General features: G+C 52.5%; 7 protein-coding genes across 7 annotated transcripts; 5 read left to right on the top strand and 2 right to left on the bottom strand.

Annotated features, from left to right (window-relative positions):
- Window positions 1-719: 719 nt before the first annotated feature.
- CH63R_05593 (uncharacterized protein) lies at window positions 720-2,510 on the top strand (the record flags this gene model as incomplete). Its single annotated transcript, XM_018300568.1, has 3 exons — window positions 720-1,843; window positions 1,910-2,297; window positions 2,352-2,510. 3 exons carry the CDS (start codon window positions 720-722, stop codon window positions 2,508-2,510), a joined length of 1,671 nt encoding a protein of 556 aa, XP_018158418.1.
- A 1,950-nt stretch (window positions 2,511-4,460) lies between these two features.
- CH63R_05592 (Versatile peroxidase VPL1) lies at window positions 4,461-5,678 on the top strand (the record flags this gene model as incomplete). The annotated part of the gene is made up of 4 exons (XM_018300567.1): window positions 4,461-4,911; window positions 5,013-5,256; window positions 5,340-5,528; window positions 5,603-5,678. The coding sequence occupies 4 exons, from the start codon at window positions 4,461-4,463 to the stop codon at window positions 5,676-5,678; spliced, it is 960 nt and encodes a 319-aa protein (XP_018158417.1).
- A 4,462-nt stretch (window positions 5,679-10,140) lies between these two features.
- Window positions 10,141-11,003, top strand: CH63R_05591 (Cell wall protein; the record flags this gene model as incomplete). The annotated part of the gene is made up of 2 exons (XM_018300566.1): window positions 10,141-10,540; window positions 10,672-11,003. The coding sequence occupies 2 exons, from the start codon at window positions 10,141-10,143 to the stop codon at window positions 11,001-11,003; spliced, it is 732 nt and encodes a 243-aa protein (XP_018158416.1).
- Window positions 11,004-12,025: 1,022 nt separating this feature from the next.
- Window positions 12,026-13,630, bottom strand: CH63R_05590 (Riboflavin transporter MCH5; the record flags this gene model as incomplete). Its single annotated transcript, XM_018300565.1, has 3 exons — window positions 12,026-13,223; window positions 13,293-13,326; window positions 13,405-13,630. The coding sequence occupies 3 exons, from the start codon at window positions 13,628-13,630 to the stop codon at window positions 12,026-12,028; spliced, it is 1,458 nt and encodes a 485-aa protein (XP_018158415.1).
- Window positions 13,631-14,469: 839 nt separating this feature from the next.
- On the top strand, window positions 14,470-15,309 carry CH63R_05589 (Zn-dependent hydrolases of the beta-lactamase; the record flags this gene model as incomplete). Its single annotated transcript, XM_018300564.1, has 1 exon — window positions 14,470-15,309. One exon carries the CDS (start codon window positions 14,470-14,472, stop codon window positions 15,307-15,309), a length of 840 nt encoding a protein of 279 aa, XP_018158414.1.
- A 1,249-nt stretch (window positions 15,310-16,558) lies between these two features.
- CH63R_05588 (uncharacterized protein) lies at window positions 16,559-17,580 on the top strand (the record flags this gene model as incomplete). Its single annotated transcript, XM_018300563.1, has 2 exons — window positions 16,559-17,256; window positions 17,325-17,580. The coding sequence occupies 2 exons, from the start codon at window positions 16,559-16,561 to the stop codon at window positions 17,578-17,580; spliced, it is 954 nt and encodes a 317-aa protein (XP_018158413.1).
- A 740-nt stretch (window positions 17,581-18,320) lies between these two features.
- Window positions 18,321-19,955, bottom strand: CH63R_05587 (Transmembrane amino acid transporter; the record flags this gene model as incomplete). The annotated part of the gene is made up of 4 exons (XM_018300562.1): window positions 18,321-18,973; window positions 19,048-19,194; window positions 19,266-19,699; window positions 19,756-19,955. The coding sequence occupies 4 exons, from the start codon at window positions 19,953-19,955 to the stop codon at window positions 18,321-18,323; spliced, it is 1,434 nt and encodes a 477-aa protein (XP_018158412.1).
- Window positions 19,956-23,159: the final 3,204 nt, after the last annotated feature.

The following is a 23,159-nucleotide window of genomic DNA, read 5'->3' as shown; positions in this document are numbered from 1 at the left end:
GCGCCCTGGGGGGAGAGGGGTCTGAGAGCAGGCACACCTAACCGTCGATATGGATCCCCCCCGCATCAGCTCACTGACAGTGACAGGTGGGAGAGCTTCAGCAGGTCCAGGCAGATAGAGACCGACCTGACCTACCAAGGCATCTACTTGCCTACCTACCTTACCTAGATAAGGCACGTAGGTGCTCAGGCACCTCTAATTTGGTCGTCCGTCTCTCAACCAAGAACCCGTTGGGGCCCGGATTCCTTTCTTTCATCAACATCCATCAACCAGAGGCTCTGGTTGCATCCTTTTTTTCTTGCTTCTCTCCCAATTCCCATCACCAGCCGCAACGTAAACCCGGATCAGGCGACGCTTCCCTCGACCGTTTCCGCGTCACCCTTGCCTCGCCGCATCGGGAGCTACCTACTTGACTATTCGTCGCCGCCCACAGCTACGCTTCGACCCTTCATCGCCAACAAACATCGCAGTTTTCCTTGGTTCGACTGTCCAGATATCCTCTTTAGACTAGGCTAGGAGGACGCAAGGTACTGTGTTTTGTGCTGTTGCTTCTGCACGTCGTTCCATTCCCCGCTCAGCAGGATCTAACATCTTCTCTCGCAGGAAAGAAAAGGAACTCCGGACCGAATCCCATAGTCGACGTCCATCTGTCTAGCTTCTCATCTAGACAAACACCCCCTTGTCCCCTGTAGCGGCCACAGAGCAACGACGAAGGCAACATGGCAGTACGCCAGAGCCCCACCAAACTCGACCTCGACGACTGGGAGGAGGTCACTGATAACTTCTCCGTCATGTCGCTGTCGTCTTCCGACGACGAGGAAGAAGTCGCTCCTACCGCATCGTCCTCGACGGCACCACGCGGCGCTCCTCCCGACTACACCGAGGCCGAAGCGAACAAGATACCCGGTAGACTTTCGCGGCCCGACCGAACACAATCCGTGTCGTCAGAGGTCGTTGGCGAGACCTGTACCCCGCGTGATGAAGCCCGGTCATCCACTTCGGTCGGCACTGGACAGGCCCCTGACCGTGTATACAAGCCCTTGGCTCGTCCTCATACCATGGTAAAAGGTTATCAGCTTCCAACCGAAAAGATTGCGAAGGCTGTCAGCGCAAGCCAAGAGGCATCCACAAATGCTGGAGGGTCTCGTGAGCACACCACTGCTGTTGCTGTGAGCCCTCAAGAACGCAATTCAAAGCGTCTCGAATGGTTGGGAAGCCCCTTGCGACACCAATTCTCTTCACTCCCTGTGCCCCCTATTCCAAATGAAGGGATCCGGGACAGCTGCGAGTCCGCATACGATGTCGAAGCCGAGGAGGACATGTTTTTGATGCGTCGTCGCCTAACCAGGACCCGCAGTTTCCAGGAAGATGAAGAGTCGTTGAGCAAACCTGAGGGCACGCTGGGGGAGACTCTCGATCTAGACGACTCCTCGATGGATCCTGTCTTCATCAGCCAGGCACTCGAGTCAATGGACGAATACATCACGGATACTCTCAAGCTCACCGACACGCTGCTTGCTGGCCTCAATAAGTGTCTTGGTATCACCAGCAGCTGCCACGCCCTGTTGGCGCAGATCACCGAGCTCCGCCCCATCCTCGCCGAGTATGCAGCCCAGTGGGAGAAACCTCTTGGGGCGAAAGACATACCGCTCGACCCTAGTCTGTCCTTGTGGTTGTCGTCCCTGCGGACCATCGTCAGGAAGTTGCGGAGGCAGAGCAAACTTTGGCGAGCCCTTGCCAACACTGAGAAGGGCAAGAAGGTCCGATCAGCATTGGTCAAGTTGGACGATGCGCTGGACAATCACATGAAGCAGATGAACGACTTCCTGCCTATAATTCAGGTGTAAGCATCCAGTCATTCCTCTAGTATACGGTTTCCAGGAGCAAACCGATGCTAACGTACAAGAAGCGACTTCAGCGACTATCGGACCCAGAACATGCCTTTCCCCACCGAGGATATAGATGAGGCACACAGGTCCCCTAAGCTTGCAGGCAACATTCCACCTCGGCCCACTGACCGCCTCTCCCAGATTCGGAATGCCATGTACCGGTTGAAGGACCAGCTGCAGAAGACGGTAGAGGTTCTGGCAATCAGCCAGAACTTCCTCCCCGCGGCTGCGTCGGGGAGCGCTTCCGATACTGTGCGACGCTTGGGGTCTACCTTCAATGCCGTGTCTCTCGCCCTGACTAACAACGGCTCCGAGTGGCTTGAAAGCGACCTCGGCCGCGCCCAAATCGGGCTGCTCTCCCACGCCGAGTTCAGCAATCTGGACCCCAACACTCTCGACGGATTCAGGGTACGTCTCCTGCAGATCTGCAACTTGGTATCCAATCCTACGGACCATGGCCAGTGGAGCGACGAGATGGTGCGCGACCACTACGTGTGCATGCTTGTCGAGCAGCAGCAGCTCGACGCTCTGGCCAGTATTGCCTCCGTCTTGGAGGAGCTGATGATGCCCAAGCATCTGAAGACCAGGACGGAATTCGACGACTTCATGAAGGACATGTAGTCCTCCAAAGAGGAATGGAGGACAGGAGACAACAGAACTGGCGTGCGAGAAACGAAGAGGGAATAAAGGAGCGTGGAACCCGGAACGCCACAGCAAATGGTTTGGGAAATTGTCAGCTAGCGTTTTGTGCGGCGGCGATGTCTGGTTCGCACGTCTCGACACTTTGCCTTTTGTGTAATGATATCCGAGCGATAGTGCGTTTCTTTTGCGAATTTGATACCGCCATCAACTAGGCATTTTGGGATTGACCGGGAAGGTGCTTTAACCTACGAGAAGCTCATAATCGGACTACATCATTTCCAAATAGTGATGGTCATCACAAAGTGGCGAAGTCGAGTGAAAAGCGGTTCAAAACTCGATGCCTCCTCCCGCATCCCATTGTTCAATCCCCCACGGTCTGATCCGGTGTGTGTCCCTTAAGACGGACCCAGCAGCTGCGGCCGTCTGAATTCCCACTGCGCTGCAGACATCGGCCAAAAGACCTTTCCTTCCCATGCCGCCCGCTGAGCGCCACCCACACACGCTGCAAGGCTTCTGGGGTATGTAGTAATAAGCAGAGGCTGGGGCTGGGCCTGAACCGGCCTCCAGTCTGGGCGCATCACACGTCACGCAGCACGCAGCACGCAGCATGCACACTGCAGACGGTTCAGGCTTCGTTCGGTGTTCCCCTTTGTGGCGTCGGCGCGTGGGCTGCATGCTTGGGTGAGTGGGTGGGTGGGTGTGGGATCGCGCCGCTGGAGATCTCCGGCCCAGATGTCCGGGAGCCAGGACCCAGTGTCAGTGCGGGCTTTTGTCAGCGTCGTTGATGTCGTGATACATCCGGGAGGCATTCCGTACATGACAGCGTGTGTTGACGGCGTCGAGCTCCGTATTGGCTGCGGAATGTCTCAGGGAGCTTACGGGGTTTTGCTCTCCTCACCGGGCCTTTCTTTGGTCGAGTTGGGCGTTGATCAATCTAAAGGGATTCCGTCCATGTTTTGGACTCACGAATTTTGTTGTGTAGAATCTCTCACCAGGGCTCGTACGAGGTGTCTCGGATTAACAAGCGGACATTGATGACAGCATCGGTGGTTGATACTCGAACTGCTTCCCGCGCTTGACGGGCTGAGAGACCCAAGTTATCACCCGCACGTCTTGGAGCCAATCCTGACGGCCTGACGGCGGTGAGCCTTGGTCGTTGGGACCAGCACTCTTCCACATGTGCAATTACACCCTCATCTCTCGCTTCAGTAGCGAGGGGGGGAAAAAAAAAGGAAAGAAAAAAGGCCCCATCTGCAGGCCGCTCCCCGCATGTCCTGTCGTCTCCGTCTGGTTTGCCACGCCCGGAATCGTTCAGGCGTGAGAAATTCCTGCGGCTCTCATGCTGCATCAGCTGTGGAAAACGATTGATCGATTTGCCACATCCCATTGGCCCCGGTGGTAGCAGAAACGGGAGTGCGGCCGAATGTAAGCACACGTGGAACGCCTCTGGCCAGCGGCGACGGAGCCAGCAAGTTGTTTGTCTTCCGTCGACGACGCTAAGCATCGTCTAGCATCCAACATCCAACATCCAGCATCGGACATTGTTCACACCACATCTCCCAGCTGGGAACATCCGAGCCGACGAGGCCTATCGGTCGCATCAGGCAGCATGTTATCAGCCAGCGATGTAGCTTCCCCACCCCTGAGGGATCCAAGATGGGATATGGGCAATCACCGGCGCCGGCATGAGGCTATTGAAAATCGGCCGCCGGACCTGCAGATTTCGAGATGAGAGGTTGTGTTCACACGCCGGAACGATCTGGTTTCCGTGGAAGAGGTTGCGGGATGTCTGGATGCTATAAAAGAAGCACACAGATATGAGGGAGCGATTAATCCCTAGATCTCCTGTATCAGCACAAGCATAGCCGAGCATCTTTCATCTGCCTTCCGTCCTGACTCCCACGGTATCTTCATACATTCGTTTCAACAATGCGCGCAACTGACCTTGTTCTCGCCGGCCTTTTGGCGCTCGTCAACGCCATCGCGCTGCCCGAACCCGCGGCTGCCGCCGCCTCCTCTCCTTCTTTGTCTTCTTCTTCTTCTTCTTCCTCTTTGGCCAGAGACCTCGAGGCACGCGCGCCGAACTGCCCTGACGTCTGGAAGCTGGTCAACGCCGACCTCAACGCCCTGTTCCTCGAGGGCGGGAAGTGCAACGCCCTCGCGAGGGGCGCCATCAGCGCCCTCTTCCACGACTGCGGCTCGTGGGACCAGTCCCAGGGGCTCAGCGGCGGCTGCGACGGATCCCTGATCGCCGGCGTCGCGCCGGACGTCGAGCTCGACCGGATCGAGAACAGGGGCCTGCAGAACATCGCGGGCGCATTGAGCGACCTGGCCGGGAAGCACAACACGACCAAGGCCGACATGATAATCTTCGCCGGGAGTGAGTCTCGATCCCTTCGTGGTTGTTGGCAACTTGAGCCCCTAAATCTTTGATTTTATTTCGTTTCTGAATATGTAACTGACTTTTCCTCCGTGTCCCAGACGCTGCTGTGTTCTTGTGTCCCGGCGGGCCCAAGGTCAGGACCTATATCGGCCGCAAGGACAACACGAACTCGGCCACGAGGGGCGGCTTGCCGAGCCCCTTTGACACCCCCGAGAACTTGCTGGCGCTGTTCAAGGCCAAGGGTCTCGATGCCGAGGCCCTCGCGGCGCTGCTCGGCGCCCATAGCACCTCCACGCAGAGCTTCGTCAACGCGACGCAGGCGGGGGCGTCGCAGGACTCAACGTGAGTATCATTCTCAACCATGAAGGGCTGACGAATTGAGAAGGGCTCGCTGACGTGATCCTCACCGAGGAACGAAAAAACAGACCCGGAGAGCTGGACGTCAGCTACTACAAGCAAACGCACGACTTTGCCACTAAAGGCACCGCGCCGGCGGGCGTCTTCGTCTTCCCCTCGGACGCCGGCATCGCGACCTCGGAGGCGAGCAGCGTCGGCAGGTGGTTCCAGGGCTTCATCGGGGACCAGGACAAATGGAGCAAGAGCTTCAAGAAGTCGTGAGTGATCTTCCTGCTGCGCGTTAGCGGACGAACGGACGGACGGATGGACTAGTAGCTAACGCGGGCGACAGGATGGAGAGAATGGCCCTCTTTGGCAACGACAAGGGGACCATGGCTGACTGCACCGACTCGATAGCCAAGCTTTGATGGCGGGAGGGAGTTGCAGCGGGGGATTTGATATACGAATGGTGCTTTCTACAGACACAAACCTTTCCTGGCGTTCACGAAAGTTAATTATATTATTCCATTCCATAGTTTTAATTCGTAGTTTAAATAATCAACACCAGCCTCCAACTTCAACGTGGGGAATGGTATCGGCGAACCTAATGACACATCGTACTTTGGACCCGATTGCCAATCTACTCATGTCTCCAGTCGGTTATACGTGTTCAACAAGGGAGTTGGGAAACCATGGCTTTGCACTTTAAGTCAGACTACCCACTTTTCGGCACCCCCCCCATTTCGGCACCCCAAAAATGAAGCTATTCCCATCATACTCGTCGACTTCAATTAATCATTGACTTCTTCTAGATGCAACAACAATACAGCTTTCAGCTTCACTAGGGTATTCAGAGTCGCTGGATTCGGCTGCATCATCCTCTTTTTCCCCAGCCTTAAGTTGCGCCTGCTGGATGTCTTTGATGTTGGCGAACTTAGTGTTAGGATCCAGCTGGACTGCCCTTCTTTTCCTTACTGCAGTATTGGTGACTTGGGCCTGCAGAAGCTCCAGTTTCTGCTGGGTATTTGCCAGCTCATATGCCTGCTCGCTGAAGCCTTTTTTTACCTTCCTGAATAGAAGGCGTTGAGTAAAGGCATCATTCTCCAGCTCTGTGAATAGCTTCAACTGCCCAGCTAGATCCTTCATCTTCCTTGGCGTCGACCATGCCACTGCAGATGACGCAGATACCCATCCTTCAGCTTCCTTGCCTCCAGACTGCCCTTTGCTGACCTGATCAGATGATCCTGATGCTGCTGGTGTTGATGGGAGCAGTAGGGAGCTCATCAGAGGCTTCGCCATAGAGACAGGCCATAACCCTGTCCATTTCCAACCACTTCTAATGTTCTGCATCGTCATACCTGCAGTACGAGCCTTCTGATAACAGCCTATAAAGTTCCTCTTGCCTACAACAGTTGAATCATTCCACTGACCAAGGTATCCAAGCTCCTTCCTATAGGCTGCCTTGACAGGGCTGAAGACTGACTGATCAAGTGGCTGGAGGACATGGGAGGTATGTGGCGGTAAGAACAATAGATGGATGTTGTTTATATAGCATAACCACATAAAGTCAGTCGTTGTATGACTCCCATGTCCATCCATGATCAGCAGCCTGACCTCCTTGCCCTGAGGAAGAGTCTGAGGGATGAAGACCTTCTGCAGCCATTCAACTGCAGTGGCATCTGAAGTCCATCCATTCTCCGTTGCAGTGAATTGCCATCCTTCATAAGGGCCAAGGTCTAGAGGAAACCACTGCTGCTGGACTGCCTTGCCCTTATAGATAACGAGGGGATTCAGAACATGGCCCAGGGCAGAGATGCATTCGATGATGGATACCCATGCCCTTGATCCAGGCTGTTTCTTACGTACAGACTTCGTCTCAGACATGCCCAGCACCAGCCCATTAGATCCCTGGCCCTCAAGGATACCAGTCTCATCCATGTTGTATCTATTAGCTGGTTTGATGCTGGTGATCTCTGGTATGGCGAGTAGTTTGAACCAGTCCCTGATGACCTCAGTAGATGCCCCATTAACACGCCTAGAATCGATAGGGCGACTTCTCTGGACCTTGACTGATGGATTCCTCTTCAAGAAGGCTTGGATCCAGCCTTTTCCTATAGGCTCTGTATCCCCCATGGCATGGAGGATCCTTTCTGCGAATAGCCTCACTTGCAGATGGGTTGGGGCAACACCAAGGGCATGCTGAATGCGAACCCATTCAGCCAGTTTAGCCTCCTGACTAACAGAAAGTCTCTGCAGGTCAGAAAAGGCAATTGACCTTGGTTGAGTGCCCTTAATCCGATACTGAAGTGTTGATCTTGGGATGCCATACACCTGACCAGCCCTCTTAATGGGCATGCCGTTGGTTATTGCGTCAAGGGCCTGATTGACTTCATCTTCGGTATACTGGCCCATAAGGTTGAAAAGAAGCTCTGAGGAAAAAATGAGGTTATTCGCATAAGTATAGAAAATGTTGTTGATGTTGAAAGTTGAGGGGTATGTTCTGGTGATGAGGCATTTGAGGCATTTTTGGGGTGCCGAAATGGGGGGGGTGCCGAAAAGTGGGTAGTCTGACTTACCTACTTGACACTGACGTTCTTGTTTTTTGGTTTTAGGAAGTGATCTTGCGCTGTGTGCAAATAGCAAGCTGCAATAACCTAAATCGTTCCAAGCGTGTATTTTCTGTCACCAGCACACCGTCATATCTCTACACCTTCTTAATGAGCGGACGCATCATCAATATAAGGGAGTTGTTCGCAGAATCATCTAACTCTCGAACGGGAGAAACGAAACGGAGAAGGGAGGAAAGGGACGATGTCTCGCTCAACATAATAATACCAACACCAAGGTATGAGTTTCCTAAACTCAACATCCATACAAATAACAATGAGTGATGGCTTGTAACGATTTACCAGTAGCCACAGGCAGATCTATTAGTGAGAGCCATCGGGAAGTTTCACGGTGCCTCTGACCCGGTTACTAACAATAGCGTCATTCCTTACCTTTTATGAGCACGGGAGTATGTCTCAGGGCTGAAGATGAGAGTGAAGGGGAGGAAGGAAGAGAGGCGGAGCTGTCGACACTCCACGGGACCTAGGAACAAGGAACGCATGTGTTCGAAAATATCGTTAGTCTTGCTCCAGAATGCCTTTTTGTTCAACGTCAGCTTCGCGCCGAGCTGAAAGCCCGTTCAACTGTTCTCAGCCTGGCGTGGTCAGTGCATGCTTGTAATGATGTCCACGAGAAACCAGCCACAGACATGTCTCGTTCGAGACCGTCCAGAAGAAATAGGCCCCCCGAAAAGGGCGTTCAAACTATCAGTAATTCAAGCTTCTCTTAGCCCTTCTCACCAGTCGCTCCAGCAGCCCGGGTTTCACAAGGTCCTCCTTCGCCCCTGGTTCCAACTCTATCCAAACGAATGCAAAGGCGAAGTGGTTAGCCTGTCTGCGGACAGCGGGAAACGCCGAGGGAGCCTCAGCCTCAAGGCAACGCCATGACCCAGACTATTGGAGATCAGGCTCTCGGTTCAGGGAAAGACGTCTCTCTACTGGGAGACAGTGGAGGGGGAGAAAAAAAACAATGAAGGGGGTTGAGTCGCGCGGGAGGCGGACGAGGTTCTGTGCACCGCCAGACTAGCCCAGTCACGGGCCTGGGCAACGGACGATGTGCACAGCTCACCCGGCATGAGGGTTTCTAGAATGGCCCGAAGTCCCTGATTGGAAATTAACCACGATCGTGCTGGATGGACTTTGAGGCCGTTTGAGGTTGTTAGCATTGGGGGTTGGCGGCTACCACAACAACCAGGACACCAAAACACCATCAACAACCACAACGAGTCTGAGCGAGGAGAGGCCTAGAACAACGAGTGTCAAATTCCTTCGACCAGTGCCACGCTGGGCGAGGTAGCCGATCAGGGTCTTTGCGCAAGCTGAAAAAGAAAACAAAACCGTCCGAATCATCGGAGGAACCCTTCCCAGATTTTCCAAGACAGCTGCCAGGATGTGAGTGGTTCGTCTCAGCGCCTTAGCCATCTCGAGAGACGGCCTAGGATGGAAGCCTGCAAAGAAGGACCAGCAAGCGTGTAAGTTAGCTGGGACTACTACTGCCGGAGAAATGGCACCAAAAAAATCAAATCTAAAAAAACCCCTTATGCCTTCAATCTCTAAATGACTCTGACTCAGCTCTAGAGAGAGAGGGGGGGGGGGGGAGGGGAGATTTAGAGGCGCGCAAGGCGCAAGTAGGCGCGGTTCCTGTTTCATTCCGCCAAGGCCGGGCGCCATGTCTGCTTTAGAAAAGCAACGGCTCCGCTAGCGCGAGCGCCACTGGCGCCCTCATCTCACGCTCTCGCTGCTTATTTACAGTGCAGCGGGACTCGGATCCCCATGGTACCTGTCCGAGCACGGGGGCTAGAGGGGGCCTTTGGAGAGGAAGAGAGGACCCGGGAGAAAATAGCACGCGGCGACGGCGTCGTTTGAGAAAGATCCTTAGCCGGCCGATGCAAGCCCGTACACGTGAGGGTGTCACTGCCATCTAAGATTCTAAGATTATCTGGGGTATCTCAGGGGGTTGAGAAGAAAAGTCAAAGCGATCGAGGCTCTCTCTCTGTCTCTGTCTCTGTCTCTCTGTTCTCCCCCCCTCCCAGAAATGGCATGGCATATGGATGGCATGGATATATAAACACGGCGCATGCACATGGACTGTCGATCCCACCATCCCCTCGGACAGCAGACAACAGCATCAAAACAGCCACACCCGCCTTCAAAAAGGACTCTCTCGCCTCTCCACGTTCTTTCTAGCAAGCCATTCGCTCTTTGTCCGTCAGTCGTTTTCATCATCATCATCATCATCATCACACTCGCTCACCCACACTTCACTACCCACCCAACTGTCAAGATGAAGTTCTTCGCCCCCATCGTCCTCCTCGCCGCCGGCGCCATCGCCGCCCCGAGCCCCAGCGAGCTTTGCGAGCGCGAGCTGAGCACCGTCAACACCATCATGACCACCGTCCTCAACGGCATCCAGAGCCTCGACGGCTCCATTTGCGCTTACTCGGGCGGTCCGGGCAAGGAGCTCGAGGACGCTTCTGCCACCATGCTCACCATCATCCGCACCGCCACTTACAACGCCGCCGCCATGCTGCCCCTGACCATGGACGAGGCCATCGCCTTCCAGCCTCTGTCCGACCAGCTCAACGCCGCCGGTGACAAGCTGCTCGTCGACCTCAGCGACAAGGTCCCGCTCTTCGCCAAGAGCGGCGCCTGCGACAGCACCCTCACCTGGGTTGCCCAAGTCGGTAAGTCTTTTTTCTTCTTCTTTCCTTCTCTTTTTTCTTTGCACGGGACCGGCAGAACCAAAAAAAGTTTTCGGGGCCGTTCATAAGTGAGATGGAGGGGAAAAAAAGACAGGGGACTAACCCTTTTCCAGGCGGCAACGTCAACACCCTCATGACCACCATCTCCACCAAGTTCCCTGCCGGCGGCAAGGGCGGCGACGAGATCAAGCACTTTAACGGCATCTTCGCCGAGATGCAGGATAAGCTTGCCACCTGCTCCACGGGCGGCAAGGGCTCCGGCTCTGGCTCCGGCTCCGGCTCCGGCTCCGGCACCAAGATCGTCGATGGCAACGGCACCCAGGGCAACGGCACCCGGGGCGGCTCGCCCACTTCCACCATCCGCCCCGTCGTCACCGCCGGCGCTGCCCTCATGACCATCTCCGGAGCTGGCCTGGCCGCTGCTGTTGCCGCCTTCATCCTCTAAGCCGGCACTTTTCGCCACCTTTCGATTGAACAGGATAATAAGTGATGCCCCGGGGGCCCCCAGGGCTGGAACTCTGCACATAGCACCCCGTCCGACTGCCTTGGTTTCTCCTTTTTTTTGGGAGGAGAGGCTGCCCGTGTTTTTCCATCTGCAACGCGATGAAGTCAAGATTTTATTTTCCTTCACTGGAGGGGGGGGAGCTGTGTTCTTGCAAATAATGTGTAGTCACGTCGTAGATACCAAACCAAAACAAAATCCAAGTTATCCACTCTAATACGCACTAGAGGCTTCAATATCAGCACAACATGCAGGTCTAGCAGTCGGCATGTCTTGCTCGGAATGTAGATGTTGGTCAGAGATGCCCGAAATAGACTCGCTGCAGGGGGTGTATTAGACCGTTTCACGTGAAATCCTCTGCGTGTCGCGCCGACTTAAGCGAAGAAGAAAAAGAGAGACATGGTCCACAACCACGCCACAGACTGAGTCGGGGAAACCGAGACGGCGGCTGATGCTGACGCAAGGAAATGTGTGTTCAACATTGCCCTTCCGGGGGGTCAGGATCTGTTGTCTAGCATCAGAATCAGAATAATTCCGCTTACCCAGTCCTCATCTTGCCGCAGACGGACTTTCCCCAAATCCAGGTAAGCGAAGCCATTGCGCCACCTCGTCTAAGAACCATCGAACATAATTAGGACCTCTGATATGGAATGGTGAGAATCAATAAACGGCTCAAGGCAAGAGGAACACACACTTGCATTGATCTGTAGGACAACTGTATGCTGTCGACTCAGGATTTTAACCTGTGTGTTATGATTTCAATGTCTAAACATCAAATCAAGTCTGAGCAGAGCTTGTCCTTCGAACTTCTTTAGTAGATTTCTGTAAAGAGCCGTGTTTTCCTGTTCAAGTACGTATTCCAGAGAGTTGTGACGAACGGCAATCGATACCTATAGTTCAAACATGGTGATTTCGGTCCATAGTCCTGTCTCTTGCCAATGATACTTCAGGACCTCCCGAATTATTTACATTTTCGTCCATAGGGAAGCATTATTCTTCCTCCTCGCAACTTCCTTGGCTGCAAACACAAAGGCACATCCGACTGCAAGACTCGTACCCGCGAAAGCCTGCGCGCCAACATAAGAACCGTCCAACGCTGATATCAATACCCCAGCGATCGGTGACCCAATAAGGGCCCCGACCCCAATGACACCAAATACCATGCCCATCCGAGAACCTAGTCTCTGCAAGTCCGGGCTGAAAGAAGACACAGCAGCCGGGGCCAGCGACTGCACACCGCCGATTACCAAGCTATAGTAAATTGTCCATACGTAGAGTCCGGAAGTCGAGTACACCGCTATCCATGTGAACATGGCCATCTGGGACCCAAACAGCAATGCGAAGAAGGTGTTGACTGTGCCAAAGTACCGGGAAAGAAGGCTGGGTAGCATCCGCGCTACGAAGCCGACTCCGTTCAGGATCAATAGGAGGTTGACGGATTCGGTGTAGTGCATGCCTTGAATATCCCGGGCGTAGGAAGAGAGGAAGAAGAAGCCAAAGAAAACTCCCATGAAAGACTTGCATCTCAAGTTAGTGATACGGACAGATGGCCCACCTTGCGCGTTGCAGCCGACACTCACCATAAAACACCCAACTGTAAAAAGACTGAAGTCGGTTTCCCGAAAAGCAGTCCAGTCCAAAAAGCTGCCATGTTTTTTCGGCTCCAGTCTTGGCCTGGCCGAAGAGACGGCGATAGCCAGCGTTCCCAGCTGTATGAAACCAATTGCCCTCATCGTCCAGCCGAAACCAACGGTCGGTAGCAGTGTCCTCGCCATGGATGGGAAGACAAGGCCTCCTGTCACACTCCCGCACGCTGCAATGCCAAAGGCAAGAGGTAGCTTCTTCCCAAAGTACGTGGCAATCACAACCATCATGGGTGTCTGCAAGGACCCGTTTCCAAGTCCTACACATAGCCCCTGAGCAAGGAGAACCTGCCAGTAGGTCTTGCTGATGGATGTCATGAAAGTGCCCAGAACAACAAGAGCTGCGCCCAAGATTGTGACATGGTGAAAGTATCCGGCGTCGGTGAGCCTGCCAGTAACGGTGCCGCCGGCGAACAGGAAGAAAACGGCAATGGATCCTATCCATGAGATGTCGGACGGCGGCCGATTCAAGTTGGTGACATAGTAAGTCTGAAAGACACCAAAGGAGATAATTGAGCCCCTATCCACGACATTTAGCTTTTGTCTTACAGAAGTAATCAAACCAACCCGAAGTAAGGATGAAGCATACCAAGTGTTCATAATGGACAAAAAGCCTGCTAACACTACGGCGTAACACAATCAGTGCTCGATTCGAACCGGGGCCGGGGAAGGTTACCACTAGAACTGCAAGAACTACATACCTGACATCCAAGCTCTCCAGCCCCCATCTGGCAGAGGACTACTCGGTGCGGCTGAACCCGAAAGTCCTCGGATAGATGTTTGTGCCAGTGATGTTTCCGTACCCAGTTCTGCCATCGCGAGTGGTTGGTCTCGGGAGTTCCGCAACAATTCGGATCCACCTGCATTCTCGGCCACGCTCCTTGGCTCGGATTCTCCGCTATCGTCCTGCTCAAGCTTTTGGGCCATTATTGTTCGATGGGTGGTGTAAGTGTTCGAATTCGTAACGTGGAGATTCCGCGAGGCACCGGAAAAGCGATGCTGAAAATAGGAATTTTTATATAATTAAAGACCAAGCTTAGTATACGCATGCTTTCACGTTTCTTATTAAGGGACAAGAGAGGAAAATGAAGAAAATTCCAGACCATAGGAACTTTTCCTGCATCCTCAAAATGAATAATGCCACGGCTGGTCATTGTAATTTGCTCATTCCCACTCACAGCATCCAGCAAGGCCGTTGCGGCTAGTGTCAGTGGAGTTTGATACCTTGACGTATTCGCTTATAAACCAAGCCTTTCGCTCTGTTCGTAGTAAAATTCCTTCTCAAGTGGAGAGAGACCTTGTCGTTGAGGCCCACCGGCGCGAAAACCATGCAGCGTTAGGTAAAGACAGTTGCGATATCAGACGCCGAGATAGCAAACCAATCAGGTTCTGCAGACGCTAGCCCAAACTGGACCCCGACAGAGTATCCGCTACACATCAACTCATGTATGGGGTTAGCCTGCCATACATCAAACTGCCTCGCGTAAGAGAAAGTCAGTACCAAACCCCGAGACTGTAAGATCTCAGCATTGGAAATCAAGTAGTAGAAATTGGAAATCAAACTTGAGGCAATATGCTTTTGTAGACAATGTTGCTTACCAACACTTGTCGATCACGCAGCGTAACACGACCGAACAACACGCCAGCATCTTGATATAAGGATCTCAACTTGACTCCATGATTGCGACTGAAAACTCCGAATAATATCAATCCAACACAGGGTCTTCTACATCAATTCGACACAAACTCTTCAAGCTACTACCATCATGTCTACTCCTTCCGGGTTCAGAAGCAACTTGTCGATTACCTTCATCGGGACCGCCACAGCAATCATCGAGATCGACGGAGTACGGTTTCTTACCGACCCCTTCTTTCATCAGGCCGAGTCCTCCGTTGAATATCCAATCGACGCCACTCGAAGCGCACTTCTCAAAGTTCATCACGATCCTGGCCTCAGCATGCAGGACCTTCCGCCCATTGACGCCGTTCTTCTCAGCCACGAAGACCACTGGGATAATCTGGACGAACTCGGTCGCCAACTACTCGACGGTCGCCATGTCTTGACTACCGAGGATGGTGCCAAGAACCTGGCACCGCGACCTGGAGTGCAAGGCATGAAGCCATGGGAAACGGTCAACCTAACTCTCGGCGGCAAGTCGTTCCGCATCATGGCCACGCCATGCAAACACGTTCCCGGCAATGAATGTGTTGGCTTCGTCCTCACCACGGACGATTTTGGCACTGTTGCAGATGGCCGACCCAACGCAATCTACTTCACAGGAGACACAGTCTACATGGAAGAGCTTGCAGCGATCGGACAGCAGTTCCACATTGCTGCCGCTATCATGAACTTGGGCGAAGCTTGTGTTCAGTTGGAGCCGCTGCCTGCTCCGAAGGTCCAGATCACCATGGGTGGAAAGCAAGCTGCCCGTCTGTTCCGCGACATCAAGGCTGATTGCATAGTACCTATGCATTATGATGCCTGGGACCATTTCACTCAGCATGGAGAGGTATTGGCGGAGGTGTTTGAGTCAGAGGGCGTCTTGGATCAGGTCAAATGGCTGAAGCCGGGAGAGCCTATCCAAATCTTGACAGCCGAGTCTTGAATTAGCCCACCAAGAAGCAATCACCTACAACCGAGTTAGCTCTAAAGTTCTAGAACAAGTATGTGTTTTTGACTTCTGTGATAAGCTAGAATCGCCTTTTTCGCCATTCCCATATTCTAGACTAGTGTTGCATAATCAACTGCTCCTTTATGCATACAAGAAATAACAGTATTGTTATAACCCTGTTTGCACCAAATATCTTGTCTACACTACAGGGGATCGGAGAAACTCACAGAAAACCAAAGCCCATGCATGCCACTTTCAACCTTTTGTGCAACCTGGAAGTTTGGTCCAAGCAAGTTGGGATATTGGCAGCTGCTATTGAAGCATATCAGGCCTTTGATGAACTTCCCAGTCACCCAAGAGATGAGAGTAGGAGGGGGATTCGCTTTTTCATACTCGTCTTACGGCAATAGGTATTGAAGGGCGAGGCGTCGAAGCCGTCCGGTGCGACCTGACTGGTTTCCGGCGATGCCGCAAGTAATAAACCCCTACCCCCACAAAAAGAAAAGCACATACCAGTACTTATTTTAATTATTTCTGTTTAGTGATACAAAAGCTGTTGTCGACATTACTTTCTAATTTATTAGGCAGAGTTTAAACTGGTCAAATAGGTCCCCATGTCGTGGGTATACCCCCCATCCCTAGGCTGGCCTCCAAGTGGTTGAGTGAGAGCCTTGCACCTTTGGCCCAGAAGTCGAACTAAATTTCGCGCGTAAAAGCCCGGCCTCAACGATGAGAAGAAGAAATAAGGGACGTTGAAAGCAACTCGTTGGTGGCTGGAGACAAGGTGGGTGGGTAGTTGTCTTGTTCAAAAGTCGCTTTGACTTTGACATAACGTAGCGAGAGAAGAAAACAAATACCGAGACGGAGATTCGAACTCGTCGAGGCTACCGGGACCTAGATATCTTATATTATCCGTCCGCTGTCACGAACCAATTATCGGCCTGCGTGTCTCTCAGTATCTGTCAGCTTGCACGCATGACAAAACACGGACACTCAGTTGCGGACGTGCCGAAATGGAGACTGCGGTACAGGGTTCAGTTATTATCACCATTCCCTGAAGGTGACAATGCTCAGAGGGGATATTTGAACGTTTAGTTAAAGAGGTAACAACTATTATAAAAGCCGTCTGCGCAGAAGACGACAAAGATATTGTTTGATCAGCTGACAATACCAAGACGTGCAGCCCGCTCCCTCTCAAACACACTCGATCTGCCAACAGCACACCTTCTTTCCCCTCGTCGCCATGCGGTTTATTTTACTGATCCAGCAGTTGTTCCTGCTTGTCATTGCCGCGCAAATTCACAACCAGATTGCGCCGCGCGGGTTCAAGTTTGTCGGCAAAAAGAAAGGTGCCGTAGGCGGGTGCGAGGCAGAGGATGTCGCCATAATTCTCAAGGAGCTGGAGATCGCCCAGGAAGCGGCCGAGTTTGCGGCTGAACACTTCACCGAGTACCCCTACTTCCGGGCGTTCCAGGCCCCAGAGCATCCCTTCTTTAAAGGAAAGAAGCTTGAACGGGCGGCCAAGCAGCTCTTCACTCGCACGGCCAAGATCCTGGACGGGTTCCACAAAGACGACAAGTTCCGTATCGAATGCCGCAGCATGCTTTGTCTTGTAGCGGGGGGCGACTCAGCCGCATTAGTGTGGGAGCGGAGGAAGTCATCACGCTTTGGGCCCAATGTCCCCGTCATGGCGTTTTGCAGAGACTTTTTCGAGACTCCGCAGGACGCGACAGCTTTCGCTTCGACTGAAGGTCGACTACGACAGTTCAGAGAGGTGCTAGACAAAAACCCTAAAGATATAGACACCGGGTCTACGATTGTCAATATGCGCAGCGTCGGCAACATGAGAAGCCAGATCATCCTGCATGAGCTTACCCATACTTCCTATGTGGCAAAGCCAGTCATAGAGCTGCTCAATCGGAAAGCCGAAACAGAACTGAAGTAAGTGTTCTGTCCCTGGTGATTTGGGCATACTCGGCGACTGTTACTGACCGAAATAAACTTCAAAGGACCCTCGATGACCATACCTACGACCCGCTAGTTTGCTACCAGACCGCTCGAGGTATTTTCGACCGGAAAACCGAGAAGAAACCAGACCTACTGGAGGGCGCAAAACGGGCTGCTGAGAATGCAGAGAGCTGGGGCCTCATCGCCACAGGCACTTATATGTCAAAACAGTTGGGGATAGAGCAAATCCCTATTCCAGGTGTCCCAAATCACGAGTGGGCCTACACTGACAAGACCGGCGGTAATACCAAGAATTAATTCTGTTGGAATGCGTACCGGAGTTATCAATGGGAGAATGGAGACCACGGCCTGTACGGGCCAATCAGATTACGCAAGTCCATCTCCGTCAGAGTTGGTCCAGCCATATCACGGCCTTCGTCGATCGATTGCTGCTCTTCACTTAGAACCTTCTCCCGGCCACCCGAACAATCTACGAATAACCTCACTTTATTGAGCCGCTCGCTCACTTGATTGAATCTGTGATACCAACAAGTTCATGAGTCATGGGTGGTTCATTTGTGTTAAACATAATTTAATCGCCGGACACTGCTGCCATTACTGGAGTGCATGACACTGAACAATACTGGAGGCGGCGGCGATGGACATTGAGGATAGCGACGGGATTGGAGTTGGCACCGCATATCAGGCAAATCATCATGGTTCTACATGAAACTTTTCGAAAACATGCATATAGCTGAACAATACGGACTAAGAATACTTCAACACATTCATCAACTTTTGACCACGTCAACCAAAAGTCCCACAGACTGTAGCCTTGATCAACAATAGTATTGCATCAAAGGAAAGAGCCCTTTGAAGATCTTTTGGAACCGCATTCGAACATTCAAGACGATAAACTCGAACGCTACGTGTTAATGTCTGTCCACACAGGGTTTCCCAGGTGGTATCAACCGTTCATGTAGCTTTGAATGACCGGAACATCTTATGAAATTAACAGACGGGGGGCACCTAAGCCCCATGATATTATTATACAGGTTTTATTCCGCAGCATTGCTGGCGCAAGTCCACGGCTTTGTACCCGATCCCCCCTTGGCTATCGCCTCGATAGAAACCCAGAGCCCCAGGACACAAAGCACGATGCCCACAAGTAGGAGCAGAGAGGTGGCCGCGAACCGGCACTTCTGCTGCCAACTGCTGAACCAGTTACCCTTGTGCATCCATAGCCAGAAAATCCCTGGCAGCCCAAACGAGAACCAGCTGGCAAACGCCGCGGAGACGAGGCCCAGCAAGTTGTTGAAGACGGGGATGGACTCGGAAATCACCATGCCGAGACCCCAGATGCCCAGCGTGATCAACAGCCAAGCGATGGTCGAGATCCTGGTTCGCCTCACCACGTGCTTGGTGTTGCCGAAGATGCGCGTGAAGACGTACTGCGACGCGACGTGTGCGTAAATCACGGCCGCAATAGCGATCGTGGGGATTGCCACGCCCCAGATAGCCTTGCGGATGGTGGCGCTCCCAGCTGCAGACAGCGCCGGGGAGGGCACGTCGGGCCCAACGTAGACGTAGATGATAACTGCGGCGATGATGTAGAGCGTCGTATCCGTGATCTGCAGGAACGCGAGCGCCTTAGGCCAGTCGTCCGGGTTTTTGAACTCGGCGATGACGCTGAAGAAGATGGAGTGACTCGCTAAACGAATGAGTAAAACGCCAGGCAAAACGAAGAGATGGCTTGATCTCTTTTTCTTCTGTTAGATCACTTACCGAAAGCACCGGCAATGTTGGTCACGGCCAGAAACGCAGGGGAGAAGCCAAGGGATTTGAAAACGTCGATAGAACCGCTCCCGATAGGCTTCTCAATGGCAACGTCGATGACCGTGATGAGGACGGCTACGACGATGGAAACGCAAGCTTAAGAGAGAGGGTCAGCAGCCGCTCGGGGTGGAATGCGATTGATGACTGAACGAAAAGAAAAGACTTACAAGTCGCCGACATCCAACTCGTCCACTTCAGCGTTCTCGGCACGTTGAACACCCAGAACACCAACATGCCGACCGCCGCCCAGACGACCGTGCAGGTCGAGCTGTTGGTGAGGGTGTTCATGCAAATGGTCCACATGAGGATGTGCCCGCCCATGAGAAAGACTTGGACGACCGTCTGCGCCCAGCCAAAGAACTCGCGGAACAGGCCGCCCATGCCGATCGGCTGCCCAATAAGCTCGACCGCATCGCCGAAGTTCTGGACAAAGGGGTATTGCTTCCGGAACTCGGCGAGGACGAGGCCGGAGTAGGTGGCGAGTGCACTGATGACGCAAATAAGGATGATGCCGGGGACGAGGCCGACGGTGGCGAGGACGGAAGGGAGGGAGAGGATTCCGAGGGAGACTGTCTCTGCGACAAGCACGATTCCTCCTTGTCTGCTGTCGTGGTCAGCGTGTCTCCCATGGCGTTTGTGCCGTGTTGAAAGACTCACAGCCAGTGTAGAGTCTTGAAGTTGATCAGCTCGCCTTCTTCCTTCTCGACGATGCCGCCGTTGTGAGTCGAAAAGGCCGGGGGTGTGTTAGGATCATGGTTGTGGACGCGGCCCTTGGGCCCGGGCGGGGAAACAGGTACGTCCTGACGCTCGGGGTCAACGGGCGCCCTCACGGTCTCGGCCTCAGCTTCGTTGCCCATGATGAGATTTTCTGGATGATGATGATCTGGGGTTTGAAGATCGATGGGAACTACCGTTGCCCTTGGTATCACAACCCTCTCTCACGGCTCAGGGGTGGAACCGACTGCGCTCGGTGGAGCGGCTTACTTCGACGACAACAGACTTAACAGGGTGACAGTGACAACATGAGATGCAGGTTGGCTTGGTGGAGAAAGCGGCTGTGACATGCAGGCGTTTAACTTTTGAGGGGTTCCCCGGATTCTTGTGTTGATGGGCAGGTGTTGTCTTTCTGCGGATGTTCAAGGGAAGAAAGATTTAAAGGAACGATGCTCGCAATCTCTCTCCCCCGTCCCCCACATCTCTTCACCCTACCTTGTTTGACTCACTCCCGCGGTCTCTTCCGCGCCACCTGATTATTTATCAAATCAGTGTCGGCACCAGTTATCCTGACACGGTTGACGACGAGAGGTGTTACTGGATCCGGAACCTCCGCTTGGAATCTGGGACGACGGGGAACGGGCGGGCGAAAATTCAGCAGTTGTTGTTACGTCTTTCAATCCACTTTTGGGCCCGCCCGGGTCCTCTCCGGCCCCCCTTTTTTCGGGATCATCATCGGTTGCAAGTCTTAAGTCAAAAGGTTTCGCTCTCCAGTTTTTCTCTTCTTCATGCCACTGCGTGAGATGTCTTATGACCATTTGTGATGAGAGCCATACGTCTAAGAAAAGGAGAATGAAGGGTGGTTCATTTTGCAAAAATCTATCAAACGCAAAGGTTTTGGTTGAAATATTTAAGAGAACGGTCACGTGACATCTGGGTGTGGCCTGTGTCACTTAAGGAAGCTGATGAACAAGTTTTGCTTCACGGCACCATTCAAACTTTAGAGTTCCAGTAGCTTCAAGGACTGTGCTCACTAAGATCTCTACAACGCAAAGATCAAAGTTCCATTGCACGTTGCTCCTGAAATAACTCTTTCGCAAGTAGCTGCAACCCAAACCTTACAACACTTCAGCTCTTATCCAACTGTTACAAAATGCTATCTAGAAACCGCTTAACTCAACCGCATCCCGGGTTTGTAGCTCTGCCAAGCAAACATCTAAAGCCAGTGGTCGAAGTCTTATCCGCTAAATACATGTTAGTAAGCTAGCCAACCAAACGTCCCGTCTTGAACTCAAGACAGCCGCTTTAGTCTCCCAGAAGCAAAGATAGCGGCAAAAGCGACTAGGAAAAGATTAGGCTTACTCTGACAGTAGAGGTACCTCTTCGAGTTCCCAATACAGCCACTTTCACAGTCTCGTATGGTGCGGCATTCGCCTATGCGTTTAAGAATTAGTGCCTAGTTTCTCTGAGATGAAAAAGATGTAGTGTACCGTTTTGGCCAACAACAGCGACAGCTACCGCAACAAGTGTTGCCCATGACAGAAGTTGAGAAAGAGAGACCATTATTGAGTGTGTTGGTATGGCTAGAGAGGAAAGAAATAAAACGTCTGGACCGAGACGACACATTCCTTTCTATGCAATCTGTGGAAGCAGCCCCAAATTTGTAGAATTGAATGTCGCAGTGAGATTGTCAGGTAATCACAAAACAGCAGGTATACACTGATTCATACCCCCTGTTTCCAGCTTACTCCACTGGGGCGGTGAGACTCTGCAAAGTTTTGTAATTTATTTTGTGTTTAGTTAACGTACATGCATAGTGAGCGGATCAACATAGTGAGCGGATCACCTTTCTCTACCTTCCTACTATTATTGTAAGTTAATTCAGCAGCATCGTACGAAATCAATTAAAACTACTTATCATCCTCTTCTTCAGAGGTCTCCCAAACTACCTGACATGTTCGTACGTTATGTCCAGTCTTTCCGCAATTGCCACATCGCCGACCGCGCAATTCACCCCCCTCTGTACGAGCTCCCTCCTGACGCACATTTTCGCCTCCAGCATCAACAATACCCTTCTCTACCCGGATTGCCTCTGCTTCAGCTGCATTAAGGGACCCTCCAAGACGTAGTTGGGTTTTTTTAGCCCTCCGACGCTTGCTTAGTATCTCATTTGCCGTACGAAGCCCACGGCACTCAGCTTCAACAAGAGCTAGTTTGTGTGCTAACTTGCTAATACCTTTAGCCTGCAAGTCAACTACTTCGTACAAATGGGTTGGTGAGCTATGTTGATGACTAGTAATCCTTTTCTTAAGTGATGCAGAGCTTCGTACGGCGTCATGTGCTGTAGTTGGTGTCTTTGGGTCCCAGGAGCCCTGGCTGCTTGGGCGTGAGTTGGATGGTGTTGGCGTCTTTGGCTTGAAATCCAGCCGGGAAATAACTACTTCTGGGTTAAAAGGGACAAGGCCAGCCTGTCTAAAGCCAGCTCGTACGTTTTCTTCACCCATTGAAGTAAAAAAGGCTGCCTTAAAGGCAGGAAAGAAATCGTCCTTAGTAATGTGCGTAATCTGCATCCGCATCATTTTCTCAATTTCCTTGCCGTACGACGCCTTTAGTGGACTAAAACAGCCAACATCAAGAGGCTGGAGCTCGTGCGATGAATGGGGAGGCATGCAAAGAGCAATAATGCTGTGTTCCTTGCAGTAATCGTCAAACTTGGTGGACTTGTGGCTGTTGTGGCCATCAAGGATTAGGAGCCGGAAAGCACCCTTCGTACGAGACTTTGTGCACTTTTCAAAATGCTGTAGCCAATCTAGGCCAATCTCATTTGTAGTCCATCCATTTTCGCTAGGGTGGACGCGCCATTGGGGTGGGAATTGGCCATTGGTATACCACGAGAGGAGGTGATATTTGCCCTTGACGATGACGTACGGAGGCAGCGCCCAGCCATCTGCACATACGCCCTGAATGACAGAAACCCATTCGCGATTGCCAGGCTGCTTCGTACGAGGCCTTCCCTTACGGTCGGAAGTTGTAACAACCTTTGCGTGCGACAGCATTCCCATCAAGAAGCCTGTCTCATCAAAATTGTAGATATCGTCATCGTGGATTCCGTACTTTGCGATTGTGTTTCGTACGAGGGCAAACCAGGCCTGCACAATTGCAGGATCCTCAGCTAATGCCCTCTGATAGTCGATTCTACGTCGAAAACGCGTCTTTAGTTGTGGTTGACGTCGTACGAAGTTCTCTGCCCATCGGGGTCCAACACGCGTCGCGTCGCGTTCGTCAAGGAGGCAATCAGCCATATCTCGTACGTCGTCAAGTCGCGGTGGAAATCCTCGATCGATTAG

This window comes from Colletotrichum higginsianum, chromosome 4, assembly GCF_001672515.1.
Source record: "Colletotrichum higginsianum IMI 349063 chromosome 4, whole genome shotgun sequence".
Taxonomy (NCBI): Eukaryota; Fungi; Ascomycota; class Sordariomycetes; order Glomerellales; family Glomerellaceae; genus Colletotrichum; species Colletotrichum higginsianum.
This window is presented reverse-complemented; position numbering and strand designations above follow the sequence as displayed.